Genomic DNA, 13,656 nt, shown 5'->3' on the forward strand with positions numbered 1-13,656 from the left:
CAGAGACGTGGATCCAGGTCCTGGGCGTTTCTCTACCATCTCTCTGAGCTCTTCCGGCTCTCAAGCCTCCTGCAGTAGGGAGCTCCTATCTCAGTCTCTGTTTTATGTCTGCTGTGTTGGTTGGAATATTGCCTACACTGAGTTGCTGTCTTTTATGCTTTAGGGTCCCAACAGAAGCTGCATCAGGGTGGAGTGAGAAGACTACAGCACTTGTAGGAAGAGAGGAGTGGGTTAGAGTCTCAGCTTCACCATCACTGGTCTATCATTGATCACTCCCTGACCTTGATTCCTAATCTCAGGACACGCCCATTCCCGGCACACTAGATGCATGGGAAGTTTCCATGAGACACAGGGCTCAAAAGCTCGTGGGCTTTACGGCAGGTACCTTAAACGACAGATGCTGGGAATTCCCTGGCAGTCTTGCAGTTAGGACTTGGCACTTTCGCTGCTGTGATCTTGGGTTCAATCCCTGGTGCTGCTAAGTCGCTTCAGTCGTGTCTGAGTCTGTGTGACCCCACAGATGGCAGCCCACCAGGCTCCCCTGTCCCTGGGATTCTGCAGGCAAGAACACTGGAGTGGGTTGCCATTTCCTTCTCCAGTGCATGAAAGGAAAAGTGAAAGTGAAGTCACTCAGTTGTGTCCGACTCCTAGTGACCCCGTGGACTTCAGCCTACTAGGCTCCTCTGTCCATGGGATTTTCCAGGCGAGAGTACTGGAGTGGGGTGCCATTGCCTTCTCCTTCAATCCCTGGTGAGGGAACTAATATTCCTGCAGTTGTGCTCAAACCCGTGCAATTTCAAGCATATGCTATGCTATGCTAAGTCACTTCAGTCGTGTCCAACTCTGCGTGACCCCATAGACGGCAGCCCACCAGGCTCCCCCGTCCCTGAGATTCTCCAGGCAAGAACACTGGAGTGGGTTGCCATTTCCTTCTCCAATGCATGAAAGTGAAAAGTGAAAGTGAAGTTGCTCAGTCGTGTCTGACTCTTAGCAACCCCATGGACTTCAGCCTACTAGGCTCCTCGGTCCATGGGATTTTCCAGGCAAGAGTACTGGAGTGGGCTGCCATTGCCATTTCAAGCATGGGGCCAGCCAAACAAAAACTCAGGCCTGAGAGCCACTGATTTGAGATCTCTAATGCTTAAGCTTTTAAGCTTTTCAAACTTGGCAGTGCATAAAAATATAATGGCCTGCTTTTTTAAATATTTGTGTATGTATTTGGCTACTCCAGATCTTAGTTGGGGCATGTGGGATCTAGTTCCCTGACCAGGGATCGTACCTGGGCCCCCTGCATTGGGAGCGAGAAGCCTTAGCCACTAGACCACCAGGGAAAACCCTGTAATGACTTGTTTTTATTATTCAAAATAATGTTGTCTATACGTGCCAGGGATTGAATTTGCGAATAATCTTTTGAAGAATCTAAGCGGCTTGTAGGCAGGTCCTCTGCCCGCTGTCTGCTTTTCTTTCACAAACACTGAATCACCTCCAACTGGCAACCCACTCCAGTGTTCTTGCCGGGAGAATCCCAGGGAAGGGGGAGCCTGGTGGGCTGCTGTCTATGGGGTTCCACAGAGTCGGACACGACTGAAGCAACTTAGCAGCAGCAGCAGCAGAAGTGGGATCTGTGTGAGACACAGGGGACATGGTGCTGAATCAGACACGACACATGGTCCTCACCCTCAAGAAGCTCCCTGTCTAGTGGGGGAGCTGGGCAAACAGAGATACTTCTGCTGTTGTGGGCTGAGTGCTGTGAGGCTTGTAGGGGACCGAGGAGGGACATCTTACCCAGACAGGGTGGAGGGAGGGGTTGGTCAGGGAAGGCTGCCTGGAACAATGGTCCTGACCCTTAAGGAGGTTGTGAAATGAATTTAGTGCATAGCAACCAGCATTTTTTAAAAAACTGAACAGAAAATATCGCACATCTCACATACAAAGAATACATGTGAGTGTGAGTTTGTGTGTGTCTGGGTCATGATGCAAATCACTCTGGAAGCCAGCCAGGGTCCAAAGGTTTGAGAGCCACAATTGGAGAGAATTCTTGCCTGCTGTGCTCCCCAAAGCCTGGTGCGCTGCAATGCTCAAAGACTTTTGGATGAGTGGGAGGTGGGATTTAAACTCTAACCTCAATCCAGCAGTTGGGACTGTCCTTTCCAGTTAAGGAAGACACACTCATGGGACTTCCCTGGTAGTCCAGTGCTTAAAGATTCCACTTTCCAATGCAGGGGGTGTAGGTTCAATCCCTGGTCAGGGAACTAGGGTCCCACATGCCATGGGGCATGGTCAAAAATTAAAAAAAAAAAAAAGAAGAAGGCACACTGAGAAACCCAAGGCTAGCAAACCTGGATCTGTCAAGGGTGCTCACAGCCTAGCAGTTGGCAGCTTAGCCATCCAGGGTTTCCTCTCTGCCTGCGTGGTAGTGGTGGGGAAGTCAGCCCAAGATGGGGGAGGAGTAAGGCAGTTCAGAACTGCCTGAAGGAGGGCGGAAGACGACCCTTCTGCTGGTCCCCCAGCCTGTGACCGCCTGGGAAACAGTGTCCGTGGGTTCTGACTCACCCAGGTGGCATGTGCCTCAGAATAGCAGTGGCTCAGGCCGCTGTGTTTACTCTGGGATGGCCTCAGTCATCCATCACAGGCCCACGTGGCCAGCAGTCCCGTGCCTCCAGGATGCCAACAGGAAGCACCGTTTAAGGGGCAGATTGGACTCAAGGGAGGAAGGGCCCGGGGCGGAAGCAGAAGATGGGCAGAAGGTCACCACAGTCCCCAGCAGGGTGAGGTGAGTTCAGGGTAATGACCAGTTCGCCACCAACAGAGACTCCCTCTTAGTGGTTTCCAGGATACTCCAAACTTGATCCATCCTATAATATCAGGACCAAAATACCCCTTGGCTACCTTTCTCCTCCATCATAGACTATTAAGGTTGGAAGGACCCTAGAAATTATCCAGCCCAACCATCTCATTTTACAGATAAAGAGAAAGGGGCTCAGAGAGGGAAGGTACTGGCCCAGAGTCAGCCAGCAGGTGACCCAAGGAGCTGGGGCCAGAACCCAGAAGCCAAATCTCCACCCCACCACCCTGGAGACATGGCCCTGGAGATGCCCCTCTCTACCATCTTGCTGGAAGGATCTCCCATCTCCTCTCCTTTGGCCCCTTTTCTGTATGTAACCAGAAAACTCTTTCTAATGGATACATCAGTGACTGCTTCGCTTGACCCTAAACTTCCCTGCTCCCCAAAAGCCCCCCGTGATCTTTCCTCCTGCCCTCTTGGGTCTCCTCTACTGCTCGTCTTTGCCTGATGCACTGGTGTCTCATGCTCCTGAAGGACCTGCAGCCTCCTCGATGTGCATCGGTCTCCCCATCTCTAACCCTTCCAACATGCTCTTCTCTCTGTCTTTAACACTCTTCCCAACCCTGCTGCACCTGTCTGCTCTTCTTTAGGTTTCCCATGGGTGGTGGTGATTTAGTCTCTAAGTCATGCCTGACTCTTGTGACCCCATAGGCTGTAGCCTACCAGGCTCCTCTGTCCATGGGATTTTTCCAGGCAAGAATAGTGGAGTGCATTGCCATTTCCTTCTGCAGGGGAATCTTCCCAACCCAGGGATCGAACCCGAGCCTCCTACATTGGCAGGCGGACTGTACACCAGGATAAAGGACTCCGGGAACCACAATTTCTGTTTCCCAGTCACATCACACATTTTCATGCCTCTGCGTCTTTGCCCATGCTGTTCCCTCTGCCTGGAATGCCCTTCCCCAACAGTCCTATTTATGACACCCCCACTCATTCTTTAGGAGCCCTCACTTCTGGGACCCTTTTCCCTGACTGACACCCTCCATCCGGGCCAGGTGATCAACTCCTCCCTCCCACCCCCAGCCATCATCCCCTCCTGCAGGGCACACATCACATTCTACTGTGATTAGATGTTTCTGGGTCTGTCTCCTCCACTAGTCTGTGTACCGGTTGTATTGTACCACAACCGAAGAAAGATTATGCTAACACACAATGCCCCAGAGCTCTGGTTCTAGAGAATTTCTAGAGAATTTCTGCTGCCCCATCTCCCAGCTAATTTTACGATTAGTCGAACAATTTTGGGAAATGGTATACATATATCTCCCTGGTAGAGGTTGACAGTACACATTCATTCCTTGATTTACCTGTTTCACACACAGTTAAAGAACACCTACTATGTGCCTGGGTCTGTGCATGGTGCTGGGGCTGTAGCAGTATGCCAGGTTTTAAGCAGATTTTTTTGCTTCCTTTTTCCTGTAACTTTCAATTTTATTGATCCCAAAGTTTCCGTTCTCAAGAAGAAGTGGCCTCACCAAGTGATACAACGATGATTCAACTGAATTGGAAGTGGGAACAGTCACCTGGCCGCTTTGCTCCTTATGCCACGGAAACAACAGGCAAAGAAGGGGAATACATTTCTGGCTGGAGTGATAGGTCTCAATTGCTGGAGCGGGGGGAGCTGGGTGCTGCTACACAGCTGGGGAAAGGGGATGCTGTATGGAACCCAAGGGGGCTCTCTAGGGCAATTCTTAGTTCTTCCACTGCCAATAGTAAAAATGAATGAAAACTAAACCAACCAATTAAACAAGCAAAAAAGGCAGGACCAGTAGGGATTCAGAACCCTCAAGAATGAAGATTTGGGTTGCCCTACGGGCTCAGGGAGAGTGCAACGGCACCCCACTCCAGTACTCTTGCCTGGAAAATCCCATGGATGGAGGAGCCTGGTAGGCTGCAGTCCATGGGGTCATGAAGAGTCGGACACGACTGAGCGACTTCACTTTCACTTTTCACTCTCATGCATTGGAGAAGGAAATGGCAACCCACTCCAGTGTTCTTGCCTGGAGAATCCCAGGGACGGGGGAGCCTGGTGGGCTGCCTTCTCTGGGGTCACACAGACTCAGACACGACTGAAACGACTTAGCAGCAGCAGCAGCAGCAACGGGCTCAGAGGTTAAAGTGTCTGCCTGGAATGCTGGAGACCCGGGTTTGATCCCTGGGTCGGGAAGATCCCCTGGAGAAGGAAATGGCACCCCACTCCAGTACTCTTGCCTGGAGAATCCCATGGACGGAGGAGCCTGGTAGGCTACAGTCCATGGGGTCGCAAAGAGTCAGACACGACTGAGCGACTTCACTTTCACTTTCACCAGTTAGAACACTAGACTGACTGAAATGCCGGCGGAAAGCAAATGGAATGTGGAATTTATAATGGCAGAAGGAATTTGTAAATATTAACTGCAGCCTCATGACCAGTTGAGCTTCCCAGGTGACACTAGTAGTAAAGAACCCAGCCACCTGCCAAAGCCTGAGACATATGAGATGCGGGTTTGGTACCTGGGTTGGGAAGATCCCCTGAAGGCGGGCATGGCAACCTACTCCAGTATTCTTGCCTGGAGAATGTTATGGACAGAGGAGCCTGACAGGCTACAGGCCATAGGGTCACAAAGAATCTGACACGACTGAATCGAACTTACTATGCATGCATGACCAGTTATGGAAAGAGGACTGTATCAACGGTACAGCTTTTTTTCCTTGCTTATGTGTTTATGTCTATCTATATCACTTATTCATCTATGTATGTGCTTTTATTAACTAATTTCTTTCTTTCCTCCTTTTTCCTTAATATTTTATAGAAAGAGTCTTGGCAGTGATGTGTACGCTGTAGATTAGGCAGGACTGTCAAAGGATAATATCAATCAAAGACAGACACAATGTCCACTGGGTTCCAGGTTTCCTCTTTTGGAGGAGAAGGTGGGAGTCTCTTTGTATGAATAGGAAGGGTGGTTGGAACTTCTCACACAAAAAACCACAAATGTGTTATCTTTGCAGCAGAGTACAATGTGTCGGGATGCTGAGCAACAAAAAGCAGTGGATGGTGCCAGTTATGAAGCTACTGGCTCTCAGCTCCAAACCTACCTTTCCACACCCTGCTTGGCGATGCCGGGACTGGGACCACATGGAGGTCATTTCTCCTTTGCCAGCTGGTCCCCAGTCAGATGCGGTGAGGCAGCCAGAGGGGGAGGGAACATGCTCTTTCCTGTTTTGCTTGCCCGTTCCGGTCAGTGTCTCAGCAATGGCCTTTCATGTCAGATTTCCAGCTCTCCCCACACTTCTAGAATCGGCATCATCACTTTCTTTCCAGAGACCCCGCTGGGCAGTGCCCGCTCCTCAGAGGTCTGAATTATAGCGTCCAGCAACCTATTCTAATAACCCAATCTCTTCCCCTGCCCCCCACTGTTGAGGTGGTAACTGCTTGCAACTACTTTCTCATACCCCAATGTCTTCCTTTTGCTTTTTTAGTTCTCCAGTACTTATTTAATCAATTTTTTGATGTTAAATTCTTTGTTTTCTGACTGGACTCTGACTCGTACAAGTGGAGACAAGAAGACAGAGTTCCTGCTCTCAGGGATCTTAGCCTCTAGCTGGAGAGACATACGGTAAGCAATTCATTACATAAGTGAGAGTATTTCATTACAATTGAAATAAGGGTCTGGAAGGACAACTACAAAGTGTACCAGCATATTACAGGCCCCGAGAAGCCCTTCAGTAAGTACAATTGTTGAGTTCTACTTAACTCAGTATCTCCTTATTTTATTTGATCAAGAAACTTCAGGGGAGCCTAGTAACATCCAGAAGAATTAGCATTCTACACAGTACACTCATCCCCTGGAGGAGGAAAAGGCAACCCACTCTGGTATTCTTGCTAGAAAATCCCATGAACAGAGGAGACTGGTGAGCCACAGTCCATGGGGTCGCAAAGAGTTGGACAAGACTGAGCATGCGTGCATGCATGCACATAATGCACTCTGTTCGTGGAAGATGGAAGTCAATAGAGAAAAGTCCCAGGGACTTGTAGTGCAGGCATTTGCCATGTTCCCCAAGGGCACCCAGTGGGTGAGGGTATCTCAGCTCCAGGATTCAGCTACAACATCAGCTGACAATTCCCTTTGTACTTATTTCAGCGCTGCAAAGCAAATTTCCGATCATCATTGAATTGTTGTTGTTCAGTTGCTAAGCCATGTCTGATTCTTTGCGACTCCGTGGACTGCAGCACTCCAGGCTTCCCTATCCTTCACTATCTCCCAGAGTTTTCTTAAACTCATGTCCATTGAGTTGGTGATGCCATCCAACCATTTCATTGAATTACTGAATAAATTTCCCTGCAAGAAGTAGAGACCCTCATCAGCCAACCCAGGCCTTCTGGTCTACCTGGCAGTTTCTTTCACAGTACACAGTAGAGTTTCTTGACCAGGGTATTTAGAGGAACCATCAACCCCTAAAACCATGTGCAAAATGGTGTGTGTGTACACATGAATATTTGTGTGTGTGCATATGTGGGCATTTTTTGAGGGGGAGGGTTCATAGATTTTGTTATTCCTAGTGGAACTGTGACTCTAGAAAAGAGAAAGGTTAGGAATCATGGTGTTAAAGGAAAATATTCTCATTCTTATTTGTACACTGCTCTCTTGCAAGTTTGGTCACTGTAAATCAGTCCTTCTCAGTTTGATCAGCTTGTGTTCACTCACCAAACTGAGGTTCTGGATCCTCCAAGGTACTCCCCTGCTTGAAGAGCAGGCTTCTTGGACCACATGGCATCACTCACTTTCCAGGCCTTTACCTGTGCTGTTCCTCTGGCTGGAAACCCTCTTCCCACACCTTGGGGTCAACTCCCCATCATTTTTTGGATCTCAAGTTGGCTGTTTCCTTCTTGAATCCTTCTCAGGATGTCTGGTTCTGGATTAGGTACCACTTCTTTGTGCTCCCACAGCATCACTTCCATCTCTCTGGCACCCCACCCCCTTCTCTTCTACCCTTACCTTCATCTAGGGCCACTTTTTCCCATTCATTGTGCTTATTCCATGATGCAATTAACTGTTTACAGTGCTTGTCTGCTATTTGCCAAAGAGTTGGACATGCCTGGGCAACTGAACAACATCAAGAAGCTCCATGAGGAAGGGGTTTGTGACTAGTTTTGCCCTGCTTTGGTGCCCAGACTAACAGAGTGTCTGGCATACAGCAGGCACTCATTAGCTGCAGGGAAACATGTAAAGATGGGTACTTGAATCCTTTCAGTGCTACACTTATGATCTGTCACAGTTAGACCTCTAACATCCTCTGCCCCACTCTATGACTAGGTATAGACTTGTCAGCCACGAGAATTCCAAAGAGTGAAACACTCACACGATCAAGTTTTGTCTTTCATCGGCAGAAGCTTCTTTCCCACTAAATGCATGAATGTGTGTGCACGCATGTGCACAAACCTATGTGTGATGAGAGAGGAGAAAACATATGCTGCAGGGTTTGGAATAAACATACCTGCATTTCTCAGAAAGCGATAATTATAGTCCTTGACTATCCTCGTGTTCGGGTTATAGAAGCCGTCTCCGCAGTCATAACAGCCTGGAGGGATCTTTCTAGGTGGGTCCATATTGGTGAGTTGAGAGATACCTTGAAAGGATATCAGGGAGTGGGATGAATTAGGAGACTGTGATTGATATATACGTGTGTGTGTGTGTGTGTGTATATATTACTATATATACACACTACTATATATAAAACTCTAGCCCTATAAATTAAGCTGCTAACATCAGGGGATGAGAGGACCTGGGGCACTGTCTCCCAGGACTGGGGACACTGGAACTACCAGGAGGAAAAGAAGAGTCAGTGAACCTTTAAGGTCATGACTCCTGTGTGTCATCTCTCTTAGAAGCTGAAGCCTGAGAAAAGGGGATAAGGTTGGAAGAAGGAACTTCCTGGTTTCCTCTTATTTGTGGTCTCTGTAATTCCTTGTCCTCTGGACTGAGGGGGATGCTTTGAGCACAGCACCATGCTCACGGCTCAGGGTCCCGCCCAGAGCTGTGCTCTGAGGTTGGTTAACCATGATGAGCCGGGACACTATGGGTTGAGGGTTACATTCCACGCTGAGCACTTCACAGCCATTCTCTCCCTGAAGCCTCCTGCCAAAGGCCATCTCACAGATGCCCAGAGAAGGGAAGGGTAGCCTTAACCCTCCCCGCCTCCAACAAAGCCTGCCCCCGAGGCTTAGAAGGGGGGTCTTCAGAGGGGTGTGCAGAGTGACTTGGGAAGGGAGTGGGTACTTCAGTGGGTCCCTGAAGGAGAAGGTGAGGCTGCAGGAAATCTGTGCACCGCCTCGAGACAGAGGCCTGGTTTAGCAAAACCTGTGCTGTGTGAGTGCTGAGGGCCCAAGGCCAGGAGCTCTTGGCCTACAGGTTTCAGCTGGGGTGAAGAGCCTGTGACCAAGTCATCACTACCCCACGAGGAATCATTTCCAAGGTTCTTCAGTGGCATCAGACTGGCAGCTCTCTGAAAGCACAGACTGTGTCCTCATAGCTCTCGTTCCCCCAGGATCCAGCCGGTGGCTGCCACAGGGCGTGTGCTCAGGAAACGTCTGTGAAGGTCATTGCTGTACGTACCCGAAGTGCACCCCATCACCTCCCACTGCGATGTCAGTACTATTACTCCTGTCTGATAATAACTCTTCATTGAACACCTACTATGCGCCAGACAATGTGCTCGGACACTGGGGACACAGAACCTTTGCCCTCCAAGAGCTCACAGACAGCCCAGGAAGACAGACCCTTGTGACAGAGCTCGGGGAGGGGATCATGGCTGCTAAGTGATTTGTCATGGGGACACCTTACCTGGTCTGGGAATTCAAGGAAGAGCCCCAAGAAAGGGGCATTAAGCTCAGACCTGAAGGATGGGAAGGAATTATCCAGGTGAAGTGAGAGGGTTAGAGCATTCCAGGCAGGAGGGGGACTGGCAGGAAAGAGCATGGTCTCTTTGAGGAACAGAGAGCAAGCATGGTGAGGGAGCAGAGAGAACATCCGGGAAGGGCAGCGAGCAAGGGGTGAGGCTGGGGACCTCACGGGAGCTGGAGAACACTGGTCGTTTTACTAGCGTGGAGCCTCACCTTCACGGTAGTGAGGAGGCACTAGGGGCTGTGTGGGGGTGGGGGGCTGGTGGCAGTCAGATCCACAGTTTTCAGAGATGGAGGTGAGCACAGAGGGGAGAATGGCCCAGAGGGGGTCCAGTGTGGATCTCAAGAGTTCAGATAAAGAAGGGGAGAGGGTGAGGATCTGGAATAGTGCAGAAGGGATAGGATGACCACCTGATGTGAACAGCCGACTCACTGGAAAAGACCCTGATGCTGGGAAAGATTGAGGGCAGGAGAAGGGGGCGACAGAGGATGAGATGCTTGGGTGGCATCACCAGCTCAATGGACATGAGTTTGAGCAAACTCTGGGAGTTGGTGGTGGACAGGGAAGCCTGATGTAACTCTTTGCAGTCCATGGGGTTGCAAAGAGTCAGACACGACTTAGCAACTGAACAATAACAACAAAAGAGGCTGAAGAAGCTCAGCTTGGCCCATGGAGATGCTCAGTAAATATCTGTTTAATAAACAAATGAATGGATATATTTAGAGGCAGAATCCACAGGACCAGGTAATGGACTGCACACTTACGGAGGAAGGAGGAGTCAGGATGAGGCTTATGTGGGGGTTGGGGTAGGGTGGGAGTGATGGTCTCTAGGGCAGCAGCCCTGGGGGTCAGTGGGCTGGTGGGCAGGGTAATGAACTCAGTGCAGACAAGTTGAGAGATGACCCTGTGGAGGTGTTGGGGAAACGGGATGCAGGAATCTGAGGCTCATGGATTTTGATTTCAACTAAATGAAGGCAAAAGGAGAAGAGGACAACAGAGGATGGGATGGCTGGATGGCATCACCAACTCAGTGGACACGAGTCTGAGCAAACTCAGGGAGACAGTGAGGGACAGGGAGGCCTGGCGTGCTATGGTCCATGGGGTCACGAAGAGTCAGACACGACTGAGCGACTGAACAACAACAACAAATGAAGGCTTAGATGTGAATCAACTTGTAGAGAGAAGATACAGAATAAAAACAGAAGAGGGCCTAAGCCAGAGAGCCGTGGTAAACCCCAGAATTAATAATTGGGGTGGGGGGGGAGCTGGCAAGGAGATGGGATAGGAAGAAAGTGGGAGGGTGAGGTGTCAGGGAAGCCAAGCGAGAGGAGGCGGCTCACCTGGTCACAAAGCCAGGGTCTGCGCTCAGGGCATCTGGACCCCAACCCCAAGTGCTTTCTGTCCTTGGGGAGTTGAGCTCCCTAGGCTCATCCAGCTATTGAGGGGAATGCGGGGACTCCAACCCCGACCTTCCAGCTCTCTGCTCTGTCAATGCCACCATACTACCTCTAAGTCAGGATTTTTTTTTTTTTTTTTTTTTACAGTTTACAGGTCACTTCCCCATATTATTTGTCTGGGCTGTGCCTAAATCTTGCCTCTTGAGGTTCAGCTGACCTCACACGAGTCTCAGAAACACAGAGGAGCCCCTGAAGCTGCCACTCTCTGGATACAGACTCTAGGCCCCATTGTCCCCCTCTGTGATGGAACTTGATTTTTCCAGGGAGGCAATGTGATGTAGGGACCTCAGAGAGGAAGACATGGGCTCCCATGAGAGCTCTGCCACTCGAAACATGCTTGAACTCCATGGCCTCAGCTTCTTCCTCTGTGACATGGGACTAGGAAGCTGACATGGCAGGGTCATCTGGAGATTCATTGTGACAGAGATGACAGAAAGCCTCACCCAGCCCTCGATACACAGAGCACACGGTCCATCAGGGATGCCCCATGTGTGTTGCAGCTGATCTGATGAATAACGGCAGCTGAGGTGTACCACGCGCCTACTGTGCATGCAAGACACTGCTGTAAACACTTTACACGTGTGATCTTATTTCTAAGACTTGTAAGGTAAATGAAGCTATTGTCCCATATTGCAGGGGGAGAAACTGAGGCTCAGAGAGGTGAGTGCCCTGCCCTTGGTCCCTGGCTGGTACAGGGGATCTGAGATTTGAGGACTGGTCTTTCTGGTTCTAGACCTTGGTCGAATCCTGCGGTCCTGCTCCTCTCTCCTCTCCTTTGGGTGGGTTACTTCAAAGGGACCCAACTCACTTCTTTAGATCCATCTTTCATCTCCCTTTCCATCTGAGTGTGAAGGGAAGTGAGGATGCTTGGGTACCTGCAGGCTTCAAGCCGTAGCAGATCTCGGTGTAAAACCTCCGATCGTAGCTGTCACAGTAATGCCAGTTCTCAGTGTCATACTGCAGGCCGTCTGAGAAGGTGTACGTGCCCTGGAAGATGAGGTGCACACACGTGGGTCTGAGGAAGCCACAGCCCACTTGCCAAGAAGGATGGAACTCAATGGAAGGGGTAGTGTTTTCATTGAAGTGATCACTATCACAGCTGCTACAGCTGTGGTGACTGGGAGGCATGATTGTAAGTCCTGAGTTGTGTGTCTGGCTCACTGTGTGACCTTGGGCAGATGACCTACCCTTGGTGGCCCTCGGTTTCCTCCCGCATTCAGTTGGAAAATCATGCTGTATGTTTAATAGAACTGATTCAGTGAGATTCAGTGAGACAGTTCATGAAGAGCATTTAGCCTCGGGATGGCATATGACAAACACTCAATACATGTTACTGTTATTCTTTTATTGTTATCATGGCTAGAAAGGTCAGGGCCCTCAGTCACAGCTCTTTGTCCAAACATGTACATTCGTCTTTTGCTGCCTTAGTGCTAAAGGAAGCCTCAGGATGTACACATTGCATTGGCCTGGGCATCAGGAAACATGGGTGGAAATTCCAATACTATTAATTCACAGGGTGACCTTGGGTAAGTCACATCCCTTTCCTGGGGCTTAGATTCTCCAAGCTGAAAAGCAAGGAGTGTTTCTTAACCTTTTTTTAGGTTATGAGCCAGCCCCTGTACCTACCCATAATGAAACCCATGAAAGTTATAGATTCTTTCTCTCGGGAAATTTGAGTTCCATATGCACAGAAGCTTTTGTATATAAATCAGGAGATTTCACTGACATCCTGAATTCTATCTCTGGCCCACAAATCCCAGGCTAAGAACTCTTGACTTAGATGACTGATAAGTCATCTGATTGTAATGGTGGAGTTAGGACTTACTGAGTGCCTACTGTGTGCCAGGTACTGAGTAGAGTACTCACACACACTGCCTCATTTATTCTCATAACCATCCTAAGGAGACGCCTCGTACTCTTGTGGCCGGCAGACTTGCAATCCCCCGAAGATGTCCACATCTAATTGTTGAGCCTATGAATGTTAACCTTACATGGCAAAAGAGACTCTGCAGGTGGGATTAAGTTAAGGATCCTGGAGTGGGGAGATTATCCTGGATTATCTATACGGTCCAGTGTAATCATACGGGTTCTCTTAAGAGGGAAGCAAGAGGGCCAGAGGGAAAGAAGACGAGACGATGACAAAAGCAGAGGGAGAGGAGATGTGATGACGGAAGTGAAGATCAGAGGGATGCATGGCCATGAGCCAAGGAATGCATGCAGCTTCCATGAGCTGGAAAAGTCAAGGAAGTGGATCCTCCCACATAGCCTCCAGAAGGAATGCAGCACTGCTGACCTGTTTTAGACTTCTGATGTCCAGAACTAAAAGATAAGAAGTTTCTGTCGTTTGAAGGCACTGGGTTGACAGTAATTTGTTACAGCAGCAATATCATACTAATGCAACTACTGTACTCAGTGTACAGATAAGAAACAGGAGTCTCAGAAAGGGTAGGTCATGGGCCCAAGGTCACACAGTTGG

General features: G+C 49.5%; 1 protein-coding gene across 4 annotated transcripts in view; it reads right to left on the reverse strand.

The window, feature by feature from the left end:
• MORN5 (MORN repeat containing 5) overlaps positions 1–13,656 on the reverse strand; it is a 37,146-nt gene that overhangs the window by 19,801 nt on the left and 3,689 nt on the right. For 2 of the 4 annotated variants that reach the window (XM_005895072.2, XM_070379046.1), the window contains exons 3-4: positions 12,056–12,167; positions 8,318–8,449 (exon numbers count right to left, since the gene is read on the reverse strand). In XM_005895072.2, the coding sequence (XP_005895134.1) occupies positions 8,318–8,449; positions 12,056–12,167 (244 nt within the window). The remainder of the gene's footprint in view (positions 1–8,317; positions 8,450–12,055; positions 12,168–13,656) is intronic. The other 2 variants (XM_070379047.1, XM_070379048.1) reach the window with 1 other exon arrangement.

The sequence above is a fragment of the Bos mutus genome, chromosome 11, assembly GCF_027580195.1.
Source record: "Bos mutus isolate GX-2022 chromosome 11, NWIPB_WYAK_1.1, whole genome shotgun sequence".
Taxonomy (NCBI): domain Eukaryota; kingdom Metazoa; phylum Chordata; class Mammalia; order Artiodactyla; family Bovidae; genus Bos; species Bos mutus.